Source organism: Apodemus sylvaticus, chromosome 22 (assembly GCF_947179515.1).
Source record: "Apodemus sylvaticus chromosome 22, mApoSyl1.1, whole genome shotgun sequence".
In the NCBI taxonomy this organism is placed as follows: Eukaryota; Metazoa; Chordata; class Mammalia; order Rodentia; family Muridae; genus Apodemus; species Apodemus sylvaticus.
In genome coordinates this window covers 56286989-56301656 of record NC_067493.1, presented here as the reverse complement: position 1 = coordinate 56301656, position 14668 = coordinate 56286989, and the positions used below count along the sequence as shown (strand labels likewise).

General features: G+C 49.5%; 1 protein-coding gene across 1 annotated transcript in view; it reads right to left on the bottom strand.

Annotated features, from left to right (window-relative positions):
- Positions 1 to 14668, bottom strand: part of Myo18b (myosin XVIIIB) — a 191649-nt gene that overhangs the window by 137499 nt on the left and 39482 nt on the right. The window contains exons 16-20 of the mRNA XM_052167649.1: positions 14083 to 14230; positions 10344 to 10503; positions 6982 to 7165; positions 5803 to 6022; positions 3838 to 3947 (exon numbers count right to left, since the gene is read on the bottom strand). Of these exons, the coding sequence (XP_052023609.1) occupies positions 3838 to 3947; positions 5803 to 6022; positions 6982 to 7165; positions 10344 to 10503; positions 14083 to 14230 (822 nt within the window). The remainder of the gene's footprint in view (positions 1 to 3837; positions 3948 to 5802; positions 6023 to 6981; positions 7166 to 10343; positions 10504 to 14082; positions 14231 to 14668) is intronic.

Sequence of the window (14668 nt, the reverse complement as noted above, 5' to 3'; positions counted from 1 at the left end):
AGAGAGCCCCAAGGTGTGAGAAGCAGAATATGGAGGGAAAGTAACAACATAGAGAAAAGTAAGAAAGCCAGAGGTGCTAACACCTGTCTCTTAATAACTGATAGATCAATTAGATGTGAAAATCCTGCCCCAGAGTTCCGTCAAGGGCTTCCTCTGTCGAGGATGTTGGAGGAGGATGTAGTCAGGAAGAACCAAGACTGGAGTCTCACATGGGGCTGCAAGGGCTTGAGAAAAACCCAGGGCTGAGCTGGGTGGCTGTACTGACCGTGCCTTTGTTCAGACATCTGCCAGCTATGGGGGCGGGGCATACATCCATAGCAAGGCACAGAGGAGATGCAGTTTGAAGCCAAAGCCTCCAGCTCTAAAGCTCATCTTGAAGTCACGAATCCCCCCCACCCCCTCACACATTGACCGGTCACGGTTAAAGACAGAAGACTCCATTTAACATTCGGGGTCCTGACTGTAAGCAGCAGGTGGCAAAGAGGCGCATCAGCAAACACCCTCCCTGAGTGGACTTGTGTGCTGGAGAAGGAGTATGTAGTGAGGCAAAGAGCTATCCAGAGGCAAGGACTCACAGTGTGCAGGGAAGGTGAGGGATTAACTTCCAGAGCAAGTTCAGCACACCAAGTGTGGACAGCTCCCCACCAACTGCGGAAAGCCTGAATACAGGTGATTATCGGATACTGAGCAAGCAGCCTCTGGCCATGCTGCCTTGGATATGGGCTGTCCCACGACCTCCTTCCTCCTCTGCCATGACTGTGACTTCCCCCTTAAGTGGCTTCTCATCAAGTCCTCACAGCAAGAAGAGTGGGACAGCCACAATTGTCACCGTGCTTTTAATGAATTCATGGCAGATGTTTATGCCTATGACAGTTTATGTGCACCATGTAACAAAGACAGGTGTGATGGAAGCCAGCTCCTGGAGTTGGAATTACAGGGTGTGGTGAGTCAACTTGGGTCATCTGCAATTACAGCAAGTGCTCTTAACTGATAGCATTGTAATAATTATTGTTAAGGTTCTGTGTAAGGACCCAGATGAGAGTGGAGGTTTGAAACCTGGTTTCTGCCTGGCTCTACAGTCCTGCTTCAGCTGCCGCTGCAGAGTAAAAAAAGGCTTTATCCTGGAGATGGTAACTCACCTTGTGCCTTGAGGGTGAGTGTAAACTCCTGATCCTTCTGCTCCTACCCCCTTAGTGTTGGGATCACAGGTGTGCACCCCAACACCAGAAAACTATTTTATGATGTGAGCGTGAGGGTGCCCAGCACCCAGGATGAGAGCAGAGTGTCTCTCTGCAGAACCAGGACAGCATGCAAAGACAGCACATGTCAGGCGCAAGGGGCCTTTGCTAGGGCCCATTTTCTACCCTAACAAGGATCCTGTCTGCTGCTGTCTAGTGTCTAACCACAACACTGACCTTTCTTAGCTGTCAGACTTGTCTCGCTGGATCCTGAGGTCTTAACCACTCTGTGTGCAGAGCCTGCCGGCTTGCCCACAAGTACACGCTCATGTATAATTTATGGACCATCACGTTGCCTGACAAATGAATATTTATTAGCTTTTTCATAAGAGGCAGGATGGTGTTTTTCTTTCTTTGCCACCAAAATTCTATGCCCCAGCAAATGAAATTTGTGAACAAATAGGAAAAAGAATAAGAAGAAAAAAAATTCTCCCAGCCAAGTCCACCGCACTGGTAATTTTCCATTCTCTGGGGCCAGGAATGTGTGTGGACGGAGGTGGATTCGGCTTAGCTGCTGCAGAATCCTGCTGACTCGTCCAAAGTCCAAACACTGCCATGCGCTGCACCCATCGCCCCTGCAGGAAGCTCCCCCACATCCCCAGCCTGCTCCGTTTCCAGCTTTGTGGACCGTCTGTATGGCGATCAAGCATGAAAAAAGGACCCCAGACGCTAACTGGGTTAGATCCAAAGCAAACTGTGGGGCTTCCAAAGTGAGGTGCCAAACAGAGAGAGGGCAGCTCACTCTCACTCCAATGGAAGAGATCCCACAGAAGGAGCTGTGTCTGTCTGCTGGGGGCAACCTGTGTCCCTGGTACAGAGGACTGAAACCAAGGGACCTGAGACTGTGACGATGTTTACCCCTGAAGCCTCATGGTTCACTAGGGATGGCAGTGTGAAGGATTGCAAGTACACTTGGGTGCTCTCTCTCTCTCTCTCTCTCTCTCTCTCTCTCTCTCTCTCTCTCTCTCAAGGGAGGGGGGAAGTGATGGTTCTGTGCGGCTGTGAAGAGTCTTAACCCTGAAAGATGCTGAATTTCAACCTTGGCCACTGCAGTTGTCAGAGGCAGATAACACACGTGAAGCCTCTTCTTATGCCAGGACCTGCGTGAGGCACATCGGCTATCTACAGCATCTTATCATCAGAGCCCCGGAGCCACTGCTCCCACTTTAAAGGTGAGGAGACTGAGGCAGATGGAAAGTCACACATATCTCACTGGCCCTGAGGCCCACATGTTCCAAACAACCCTCCCCCAGAATATAGACTCCGGATTTCAAGGAACAAGCCCATGGGTGGCTGTGGAATTCACGTCTAAGGGCCCGAAACTCGCTTCATCTTCAACAGACCCATTTGCCTAAGAGACTGAGTGTACTTGCTTCTCAGGGCAGGCTGTCCCATAGATGCACCGGGCATCTCTAACCACTGAGCCCCAGCCATCCTCCACGGGCAGCTCCACTCTGGAGAGGAAGCTGTGAGGACTGAGGTGAGGCCTCATGGGCTTGGAGCAGGACTGGAGACAGGAAGGCAGGGTGAAAGAATGGGGATAGATTGTGTGTGTGTGTGTGTGTGTGTGTCTGTGAGCATGTGCATATGCATATATGTGTGTGTCTGAGGGTGTCTGTGTGTGTCTGAGGGTTTCTGTGTGTCTGTATGTCTCTGTGTGCAAGTGTACATGTGTGTATATGCACATAAGCATGTGTCTGTGCTACCTGTATGTCTGTGTGTATTAAGTATATGTGTATGTGTATATATGTGTATTGTGTGTATCTATGTGTGTATGTGTCTGTGTGCATGTGCACATGTATGTATGTGTACATAAGCATGTGCTTATACATGTACCTGTGTCTCTGTATGTATATATGTATGTATGTGTGTGTGTGTGTGTGTATCTGTGTCTGTGTGTCTGTGTGTATGTCTGTGTCTCTGTGCACATGTGGACATGTGTATATGTGCACACTAGCATGTGTCTGTGCGTGTGCCCATGTGTGTCTGCATCCATATATGTGTGCACACACTGAACACATGATTGTTTATTCAGACACCTGGGTAAAATTATTGAGTACTTGCTGGAAAACTTAATTTCAGTTAAAGACACAGAACACTGAGACATTGGAGCTAGAGGGGCCTGGAATGAGTGTCCCTGAGCTGAGGTTAGCAAAGGTGACATCAGAGAATGTCCCCTGGAGAGAGGACAGCCAGTGCAAAGGCCCTGAGATGGCCTGTTCACTACATCCTCATGTGATGTACTGCTCAAACATTCCCACAGGCCACCTCAGGGCTTGGGGGCTCAGTCTCCTTGCGTATTGTGCTTTCACAGTCCTTGTGAGGTTGGACACACGACAAACCATACTGTTTCCTCTTATTCTTATCTTTCATGCCCATGCAGATTTCGGGAGGGCATTCTGGGTAAGGATGGTCTCAAGGACATTGTTGGTAGGATGGAGTCTGGGGCTGAGGTCTGAGTCGAATTGCACACTACTCTCTGCAGCCCCCTCTGGGGTCCCTCCTGGTCCATCTGCCCCTCGGGCCATGCACATGGAACAGGCTCTGTGGCCCCTGGGGAGCATCCGGCCTCCTCCTGCCCACGATCCACTGCACGCACCTTCCTTTCATCCAGTCCCTCGGAGACCAAGTCAAGCTTCTTCTGCAGTGCAGGGTCCAGCACCTGGAACCGACGGCGGAACTGAGCGAGCCCCATGTGTTCAGCGTAACCTGGGGGCAGAGCAGGCCAGTCACGGGTGGGGAGACACAGGCAGAGCGAGCTCTGGTGCGTGAGTGCCGAGTCCGAGCTGGCTGCTGCTCACATGTCCCTGCCCCGGGGGGTTCTCTGTACAGACTTCCTCCCCAGCAAGGCCTTCTGGGAAACTGCAGCATCCCCCCACTCTGTGTGTGAGTGTGTCTCTCTATCTCTGTCTCTCTTGCTTTCCCTCTGTCTCTGTCTCTTTCTGTCTCTCTCGCTTTCCCTCTGTCTCTCTACATCTCTGTCTCTCTGTCTCTGTCTCTCTCCCTCTGTCTCTCTATGTCTGTTTCTCTCTGTCTCTCTATGTCTCTGTCTCTGTCTCTCTCCTTCTCCCTCTGTCTCTCTCTGTCTTTCTGCATCTCTGTCTCTCTGTCTCTCCCTGTCACTCTATCTCTGTTTCTCTCTGTCTCTGTCTCTCTCTGTCTCTGTTTCTCTTTGTCTCTCTCCCTCTCTCCCCCTCTCTCTGTCTCTCCTTCTTTCCCTCTCTCTCCCTCTCTCCCTCCCCCCCCCACATACCTTTCTCTCTAGTGTCCCATAGGGAGCTGTGTTTAAAGCCTTTGTACACTGCCCAAGGTATCCTGCTTCTCATATAATCTATGGGGCAAGAAAAGTACTGTGCACAGACAGGAGACACTACACACATCATACCATACACATGCATCGTACATCATAAACTTACATACCACACACACCACATAAACACATTATCACAAACACAGCATACTACAACAGACACACACACATTCATACAGACATGAACACATCACATTCGCATGCATACACACAAGCTCATAAACACACACACACAGGCACACTCTCATACATACACACATGTATACATGCTCTATGGTGCAACAGAGTCTGTGATGAGTCAGGCAGCTCTCCTGCTGTGGGGCCTGGCTGCCAGCTGTGAACTCCCTTTTTTCCCCTATGACATTGTTTGTCTTCCTCTGCCTGAGCTGACGTGCGTGCGTGTGTGCGTGTGTGTGTGTGTGTGTGTGTGTGTGTGTGTGGTGTGTGTGTGTTGACATGTGGTTTGCAGTGATCACAACATGGAACACCACAGGCACGGGCTTGCACACCAAACAGATCCAAACCCTCTCCTCTGCACAACCCCAGGCTTCCCGCCTCTCTGCCACCCAGCTGCACTTGGCAGAAGCTAAGTAGCCAGTGAAGGCAGCCATGACCTCCCCTGATGAGTGTTAGTTCTGCATCTAGGCTGACCTCATTCCCTCAAATGAGGAGTAGGGGGAGACCTGATTCACATTCAGGCCCTGCCTTGTCCCTGCACTGTGACCCTGAGGGGTCTGACAGCATTCTGAACCTCAGTTGCTTCATCTGTAAAATGAGGGGTAGATGCAACTTTCCTCACTGTGTACATAGCTCGAGGCACATAATGGGTGCTCCTGTTTTGTGGATGCCTGGCACATAGTGGGTGCTCCTGTCCTGTGGCTGCCTGACATGTAATGAGTGTTCTTGTCCTATGGCTGCCTAGCACATAGTAGGTGCTCCTGTCCTATTGCTGCCTGGAACATAATGGGCGCTCCTGTTCTGTGGCTGCCTAATATATAATGAGTGTTCTTATCCTGTGGCTGCCTGGCACATAGTCGGTGCTCCTGTCCTGTGCCTGCCTGGCACATAGTCGGTGCTCCTGTCCTGTGGCTGCCTGGCACATAGTCGGTGCTCCTGTCCTGTGGCTGCCTGGCACATAGTAGGTGCTCCTGTCCTGGGGCTGCCTGGCACATAGTAGGTGCTCCTGTCCTATGGCTGCCTGGCACACAGTGGGATCCATCAGAACACGGTGTTCTGTTCCCAGCTGTCTCCTACCTGCCCTGTGCAGTCGTAATGCCTCCAGGATATGAGAGCCTGCGAGCTGAACCCTCAGTGCTGGGATGTCCAGAGCAGGAGGCTCATTGGCTACACCTTGGTCCCCACTGGGCTGTGATGGTGATGGACTCCTTTGCCCAGCCTTGCTTTTCGGTGCGGTTGGCACAAGACAGTGGATGAAATGCAGCCGAGACCTCCTCAGCAAGCTGATGAGAGCATCCTGGAACAGAAGCACACAAGGAATCAGAGCCGTCGTCTCAGGGGGAAGCAGTCAGGGATCTGCACATTCCCCAAGCACACAGTCAGCCTGGCCTGCACATCCTTGGGGACCCGCTGTGTCTCGCATCCAGGACCTTGTATTTACTGGTTTATGCTCAGGGAAAAGAGAGGCCTTTATAACAGCCCCTGTGGATGCAGATGGGGAAACTGAGGCATAGGAGAGGCTAGTGAAGGGCCCAGGTCACCCCTAGTAGAGTTACCATAGTTACCATGACTGGAAACTAGGAAGTAGAGCTTTAGAGCTTGCGTTCTGTTAACAGCTTAAGGAATACACACACACACACACATATACATATACATTTACACAGACATATATACATACACATAGCCATATATACCAGATAGATATACATATATATACATATATGTACACATATACATATAAACCAGATAGACATACATACATATATATATGCATACATATATATGTGTGTGTGTATATATGTGTGTGTGTGTGTGTGTGTGTATATATATATATATATGTATATGTATATGTATATGTATATGTATATGTATATATACGTATGTATATATCTGTGCTGGATCCTGCTGCCTGCATCCCACCAGAGTTGGTGACTCAGGGAGAACAGTAGGTGTAACTAGTCTGCTAGTATAGACAAGGAGGTATACTTGAAGGTCCACAGCTTGACACCAAATACCCAAGGCTATCTAGCCTTGGACCTGGGAAAGTCACTTCTCAGAGTGGCCATGGCTACACTTCCCAAAGGCTCAGAGCCTTCATGCTCTCCTCAGCAGAATGAAGGAAAACCCTGCTGCTGTATTTGGTGGGCATGGTAGAACTAAGCAGCCTGACAGGGTGGTGGTCCCTGTCACTAGCATCCTGACGGGGTGGTGGTGCCTGCACGTAAGCCCAGGTCACTGGGAGCCTAGCCCACTCACCATCTGCAGCTTGATTTGGGCACAAGGAGCCTTCCTCTTCACCGCGGCAAGACTGCTGGCAAAGGCTCTCCGCACCAGGCGACTCCGGTGCAGAGCCTGCTGGGAGGTACCGTCAAGTCCGGCCACTGCTCGGCACACAGGAGGTAGCTTGGCCCGGGCCTGGAAGAGGCTCTGCAGCTCCTCCCTAGAGAGGAAGAGAGAGGGGGGGGGGGTTGCAGGGGACTCTCTTTGAAGCTCACCCCTGTGGGAGGAAGGCATAAGCCCCTCTATTGACAACGCTCCTGTCTACGGAGCCTTTGTCTCAGAAACACTGTCTCCTTCCTCAGCATCTCTCTCTTCCCCTGTCTGTGACCATCTCCCTCGTGGCCGTCTACAAAGCCTTCCATATCCTGAAGGAGCAGCCGTGTTAATCATTCCTAGAATACGCCAAGTATACAGTAGGCACTGACTGCGTGATTCACTGCTACACATTAACAATGAGATGCCAAGGCTCACATAAGCGGTCCCCACCTTCCCTGAGCCTTCCCACAACTGGCCTCTTCCAACAGGCATAGCGAGGGAGGGTACTTAGTTCCCTAATGCTCCCTCATGAAACCAAGCTGAAAGGCAGAGATACAGAGGCAACCTAAGTGTCCAACAAAGGAATGGGGGAATGGATAAAGAATCATGGCTTATTTCACAGCAGAATCCTCCTTAGCCACAATGAAGAACGAAGTCAGACCACTTGCACAAGAGTAGCCGTTACTGGAAATAATCACATTAGAAGACCCCTGGTCCATCTCAGGAAGACAGAACCACTGCTTTCTCTTGTCTGTGGGTCCCGGACTAGATAGAGACATATGATTGCATATGTGTGCTGACTGCAAGACAGTAGACTTGAATCCCTCTGGGAGCAAAGAGGAATAATGGCGGGGGAGGGGTAGCAAGGTAGAGAAGAAGGTAGAGAAGGTGAGAACGGACTCAAAAGCGTGTTACGTGCTACCCTGTGGTCGCCATCCAATCCATCAGATAGAGCAATCCACAAGGGAGTCAAGAAAGTGACTCCACATAATCCTTCACCATAATTCTCAATAATATATCAAAATTTTTCAGGGAAAAAAAAATAGAGGCAGATGCTGTTCCAGTGGATGGAGCTGCAGGTCCAGAGCCTGGTACCTGCCAGCGCCACCCGCTCTATCTCCCCGTGAGGCATTCAGGGACTTTTCCCCATGATCGAAAAGCTCAGGTTCCACTTGAGCCACAGCCCTAAAGACTCATGATCTAGACCAGGGCATGCCTGCTCACGGGAACCTGAGGTGCTCCCGTGAACCTGAGGTGCTCCCGTGAACTAAAAGCATGAGCCCATGGCAGGATCAACAGCGGCACAGCACACAGTGTGATCAGAGCAGGGACTGACCAGGATGTCAAGTGTCAGCACTAGGAGCCATGAGCATGGGGTGGAGAAGGCAGGTGCTCCCAACCCCACCCCAACCTGATGTGGTGGACGGTGGGTGGAGACCTCTGCCTCTCCACTTCTCATGTGACCTTGGGCAAGTCCCATGTTCTCTCCAGGAGATCAGGCTATAGCTTGAGGAACACACAACCTTCAGAAAGACTTTGAGCCTGTAGGTGAAGCCCTAGAGACCTGAACACAGTCCTGGTGGGCTCGCTGAAGCTCTGACTACAGACCCTCACCCTGGGATCAAGCGGGGATTGTTCTTTCGGTCTCCAGGGTTAGGCTCTGTAGGTAACCAGCTGCAACAAACCCAAAAGGTTATTTTAAGGTTTGTTTATTTGGTGGTTTTTTGTTTTGAAATGGGGTTTTGCTTTTGCTGTGAGACCCGGCTGGCCTGGAATTAGCTACGTGGGCCAGGATGGTCTCAACTCACAGAGATAGACCTGCCTCTGCCTCCCCTCTGGAATGCTGGGATTAAAAGCATGCATCATCACACTGGCAGAAAATTCCAATAGGATTTATGGCCAGTGGTGCTATGGCTTCCAGCTGTTGCTCTGGTGCTGAGACCCAGGCTTACCCAGTCAGTAAGAGTCTGTCCCACCATTTCCTGACTCAATATCCCTCCCTTGGCTTCAGCTGCCTGGTCTCAGAGCAGGAAGGGACTCTACAACACCCCGAGGCATGCACAGAGACAGCTGCAACCCACGCTTCTTCTGAAACCACCTGCTGCTTCACATCACAGAAATTTTATAATAAACACACAAGTGTGGCCAGCATGCTCATGTCTCATGCTGTGGGGACAGCCCAGGGTTTCCCATAGGAGTGGGAGGGCTCTGAAGCACACCGTACACATCCTCTGCCCAAGAAGCAGAGCGGGCCTGCTGAGTCTTCTGCCTGGTGTGGCTTTGACTTTACCGTAAAGGAAGGCATGGGGTGGGAGAGAGAAAGAGAGAGAGAGAGAGAGAGAGAGAGAGAGAGAGAGAGAGACTGCTCACTGTCCCTCTAGGATCCTAGATCCCCATTCACTAACCCTCCTTTGGTCATATTCCCAGTCTGGGTCTCTGCAAGATCTATGAACTCCCATGGCCTTCTGGGTCTGGGGTTTCCATGAACTCTGATCATAAGATCCTGAGATGCTGGTAGCTTCCCCGAGCATCAGGTGGGTTTAGGTTGTATCCCAGCTCTGACAGGAGAGTCAATTGACTCAGTGGTCAAATGGCAAGGAACTTCACCGCTGGGGATGTCTGTTTCTCCATCTGCAAAATGGAGGTATGGTTGCAACGTCCCTCTGAAGAGTGATAGGATGGGGCGCAGTGTGCAGTGGGCATACACTCCTTCCGGATCTGGCTGCTCAATGGAGACGCCAGCCCCTCCCTCTCTCCCCATGCCAGGCTCCGCCCCAGTTGGTTTCCCCCTCCCCCCCCCCCCCCCACTGAACCTGAGAGGTTCACGCCCCCTCACACAGCGAGCGTTTTCTATTAACCTAGAAGTGGAGTCTGGATTGCTTCAGGGCCTCGCGCCAGTGCTTCTGGGACAAGCGAGTCGGGAGTGCAGAGAGCTTTCCCTACTGCTACAAAACATATCATTTTGGTTTTACGAGCCCCTAGGTTCTAGGATGTCCATAAAAGTTACTCCAGGCACATCATCTCTCAGATACTTAATGAAAGGTGGAAAGCCAAAATGCGAAGACACAGCTTTTTAGCTGTGAGCCGACTTCCCCGAAAGCCTGCTCTGCTCTGCTCTGCTGCTGGGTCTCCTCCGCCCCAGGGGAGACATTGTGCTACTGCAATTGGAGTCATGGCCTTCGTTCTGCTGCAGACAGAATGGGGTTTCTAGACCGCCCTTGCTTACTGGATCACTGCTAAACGGAAACAGCGGTAGGGTAGGGATCGATGCCCCGCCCTGTCCCACACCCAGGTCGGCTCACCTTTTTGACTGGTGCAGGACCTGCGGGGCCTCCAGGGCTGAGAGGTTGGGCTTGGCTCTTTGAAGCCAGCCTGTGAGGTCATAGCGCACAGGGTCCCTTCCCAGCTGGTGGAAAAGCTCACACTGAAGGGGCTGCTCGCAGGTCCGCATCGAGGGGCGTTCTGGAAAAAGATGGTAGTGTGTGTTGGGGGTCTGTCAGGAACATATGCATCCTGTTTGCATGCCCTACCACACATTTTAAAAATAGTTAATGGATTTCTAGATAGGTAAAGCTGTCTGTTCCTGGTAAACAGTCTCCACATTTGTGAGATGCATACATTACTTCCAGGAAAAAAAAGTTATTCCTTTTTGTATTCTTAAGCTGCAGATACCTATTTGGCCCAAACATCACAGAACACACAGTCTTTGTGAATTTCCTATAAGCTGTCACCTGGGCTGTGATTTACATCAACTTTTGTTTAAACCAACTCACATTTTTATAAGCACTTTCATTTAAAAAGAAACACTTGACCATGAACCTGATATGTATAAGCACGAATTCTTTCCTACCGCGCACAGAGATAAGTATCTGCTAAATACTTTAAAATATGTATCCATGTGCAGACTAAAACCATCTCAAGTGCTGTGAGTCAAACAAAGGCACCATTGGGAGATGCTGAAGCCAGACTCTTGGATACGAAAGACAGGATCAGAAACACAAATGACTTGGCCTTGGGGTTAGAGGGAATTCAGACTGCCTGGAATGTATTACTGTAAGAGGGAGCCAAGCCACAGAGTCTCTGAGCCTTAGGTCCCTGGTCTGAAAAGTGGGGCTTAAATAATACATATTTCCCAAGGTGGAGAAGGGTCAAAGGATGCATGAAACATTTAGATAGCTCCTGGCACATGTGACTCACTCAGACAACGGCAGCAGCGCCACCACTCCATGACAGCTAACCTTCCGCTGATAGTTCAGAAAGCGTTTGTCTCTGTCCTTACTGTTCAGTGTCATGGTTGGCATGTGGATTGTCAGAAGCATTTGGGATGCATGGATGGATGTATGGATGAGTGGATGGATGGATGGATGGATGGATAGATGGATGGATGAGTGGATGGATGGATGAATGGATGGATGCATGCATGCATACATGGATAGATGGATGCATGGATGCATGGATGGATACATGGATGCATGGATATATGCATGAATGGATACATGGATGGATGAGTGGGTAGGTGGATGAGTGGATGGGTGGGTGGGTGGGTGGGTTGATGGATGGATGGATGAAAGGATGGATGGACATGTCTGAAAGATAGAGTCTTATCTTGTAATGTTTCAGTCTTTCATTATCTCCCATAAGGCTGGATCTCCAGGCAGGGTCTTTTCAGCCCTTTCTGTTCAACCTCTGGGACAAAATTCATAGAATATGACTATCCAGGGACACAAATTCCCTGGGGATTCCTCCACCCTAGGCTCTGTGGCAGTTTGAATGAAAATGGTCCTCATAAGTTTCATAGATTTCAATACTTCATGACCAGAGAGTGGCACTATTTGAAAGGATTAGGAGATGTGGCCTTGTCGGTGTGTCACAGTGAGGCAGGGGTGGCCTTTGAGGTTTCAAAAAGCTCACTCCAAGCCCAGAGACTTTCTCTTCCTGCTGCTTACAGATCCAGATGCAGAACTCTCAGCTAATTCTCCAGTGCCATGTCAGCCTGAACGTCATGTTCCCCACCATGGTGACAATGGGCTAAAGATCTGAGACTGCAAGCCAGCCCCAATTAGATGTTTTCTTTGATAGGAGTTGCCTCGGTCGTAGTGTCTTCTCACAACACTAGAACAGTGACTAAGGCAGGCTCACTAGCCCGTGGGAGGACACCCAGTCATAGCACCCATCCTAGGGATTGTTTTTATGAGCTCAGAGCTCATCAGAAAACCCTATAGGTATAAAAGTCCTTTAACCAACATCTCTGAGTTAATGTTCCTATTGTGGCCCATTTAAGACAAAGGACATCTCCTTCTGGGAGAAGAGGGCCTTGGAGCATCCTGCTCAGAGTGTCTGGGATTGGACAGTCAAGCCTAGTGGAAAAGAGGTTCCTAGACCTCAGCGGGTCCCTTTCTAGCCCAGCCACGCCTTACAGGGAGGCCTCTCCTTCCAACCCTACCTCAAGTCTCTGTTGCTTTAAAGTCTGGACTGAGATGACACTGTATTTGCAAATTTCATTTCTTTGGATATGTGCCATGGAGTTTTCACATATTCATCCGTTTTGTGTCAAGAACCTGAGCACCTTATCATACCAGGGTGATTGTTGTGGCTGCCTCTGTGAGGGGACCAGCCCAGTTCTCATCACCAAGGAGATGGCCTACCCTGAAATGGGTGTGTCTGATGCAAAAGTATGTAATATCAGATGCCTAATCTGTCCATCCATCCATCTATCCATCCATCCCAAATACTTCTGACAATCCATATGCCAAAGAGTAAATGTGCAAGAGACAGTAGTACAGATACCAAGGGGGTGTTGTTTAACACAGGTGATGGTCACAGAGGATCCCCAAGAGTCAAAGGAGGTGAGGAAGTCCACCCAATGTGGTAAGGTGTGGCAGAAGAGTGCCCTGGTGCACAGAACTGAGAGTACACAGTCTTTGGGGACAGGGACATACATGGAATGCTAGAGGAACAGTATTATTCAGCAGAGAGGAACAGCAGAGAGATCAGTATTATTGTGTTCTGCTCCACTTTGATGCTCACAGCCTGAGATGGGGTCCCATATTTTTAAAAAAGAGTCTTTTAGCTTCATAGTTTGGAAGGATACAGGTTTAAACAGCATGATGGGGGGGCAGGTTCTCTGGGACCTCCCTAATTACATCATATTGTGGCAGGCATGTGCATGTGTGCATCCCAGATACTGCACATGCACTTGCAATCCTGCTTTATGAGCATTACAACGTGTACACAGGGAGACTATGTTAGTTACAATGTACACACATGTAGACTATGTTAGTTACAATATATAGTCAGGGAGACTATGTTAGTTACAATGTATACTCAGGGAGACTATGTTAGTTACAATGTATACTCAGGGAGACTATGTTAGTTACAATGTATACTCAGGGAGACTATGTTAGTTACAATGTATACTCAGGGAGACTATGTTAGTTACAATGTATACTCAGGGAGACTATGTTAGTTACAATGTATACTCAGGGAGATTATGTTAGGTACAATGTATACTCAGGGAGATTATGTTAGGTACAATGTATACTCAGGGAGACTATGTTAGTTACAATGTATACTCAGGGAGACTATGTTAGTTACAATGTATACTCAGGGAGACTATGTTAGTTACAATGTATACTCAGGGAGATTATGTTAGGTACAATGTATACTCAGGGAGACTATGTTAGTTACAATGTATACTCAGGGAGACTATGCTAGTTACAATGTACACACAGGGAGACTATTTTAGTTGCCATGTACACACAGGTAGACTATCTTAGTTACAATGTACACACACAGAATATGTTACTAATATATAGGCCTACCTCACAGATGTATGTGTGTCTATGCAAACATGTATTTAACCTGATTTCCCACCCCCTGTATTCAATAGAAGTTAGCACATGTTTGTAATCTCCTGAAACAGACCTAGGCATTGTGCTAGCCTAGTAGAGAACTCAGAGCCTTTCCTCATGGGCACAGACAGATTCCCAAGCCAAGGCAGGACTCGGGCCCCACCCCCACCCCCACCCCCACCTCCCGTACCTTCAGTCCCGGCCTCCTTCTTCTCAAAGGCTGCGCGCAGGCGCTCAAGTACAACACTGTCACTGGAGCCTTCCACTCGGACTTCTTCATCCAAGACCCAGAAGAGGCCTCCAGCATCCTCAGTACCTCTTCCAGCTGGTAAGTGGACCTGGTGGGAGATCAGGTATACGCCGAGAGTCAGTTCTGGGTTCCTCTTCCCAGCCCTCTGGAGGAAGCATGTCTAGTGGAACCTGTGAACCTGTTCAGACCCTGCTCTTAGTACTGAAGCCAAACACCATTTGCAAAAGGTCTGAATCCTCTCTGTCTCCATCTTTAACTCCAGATGACCTTGGACAACCACAGTACCCCTCTGAGCCTTGTTTCCCATGTGTCAAATGGAGTCTGGAAAGGTCTTCCCCAGAGGGTTTGCCTTGGGCATTTAAGAAAGGTGTGCCTGCTTGTAATTCCTCCCCAGACACACACAGGAAGCTGGAGTGTGTGTGTGTGTAGCCAGCCTGTCCCCACCACTCTCTCTTAGAAGTCTTGGTATTTCATTATACTGAGATCTCAGGGAATAAATTTAAAGAGACAAGCACTCGAGGAAAAT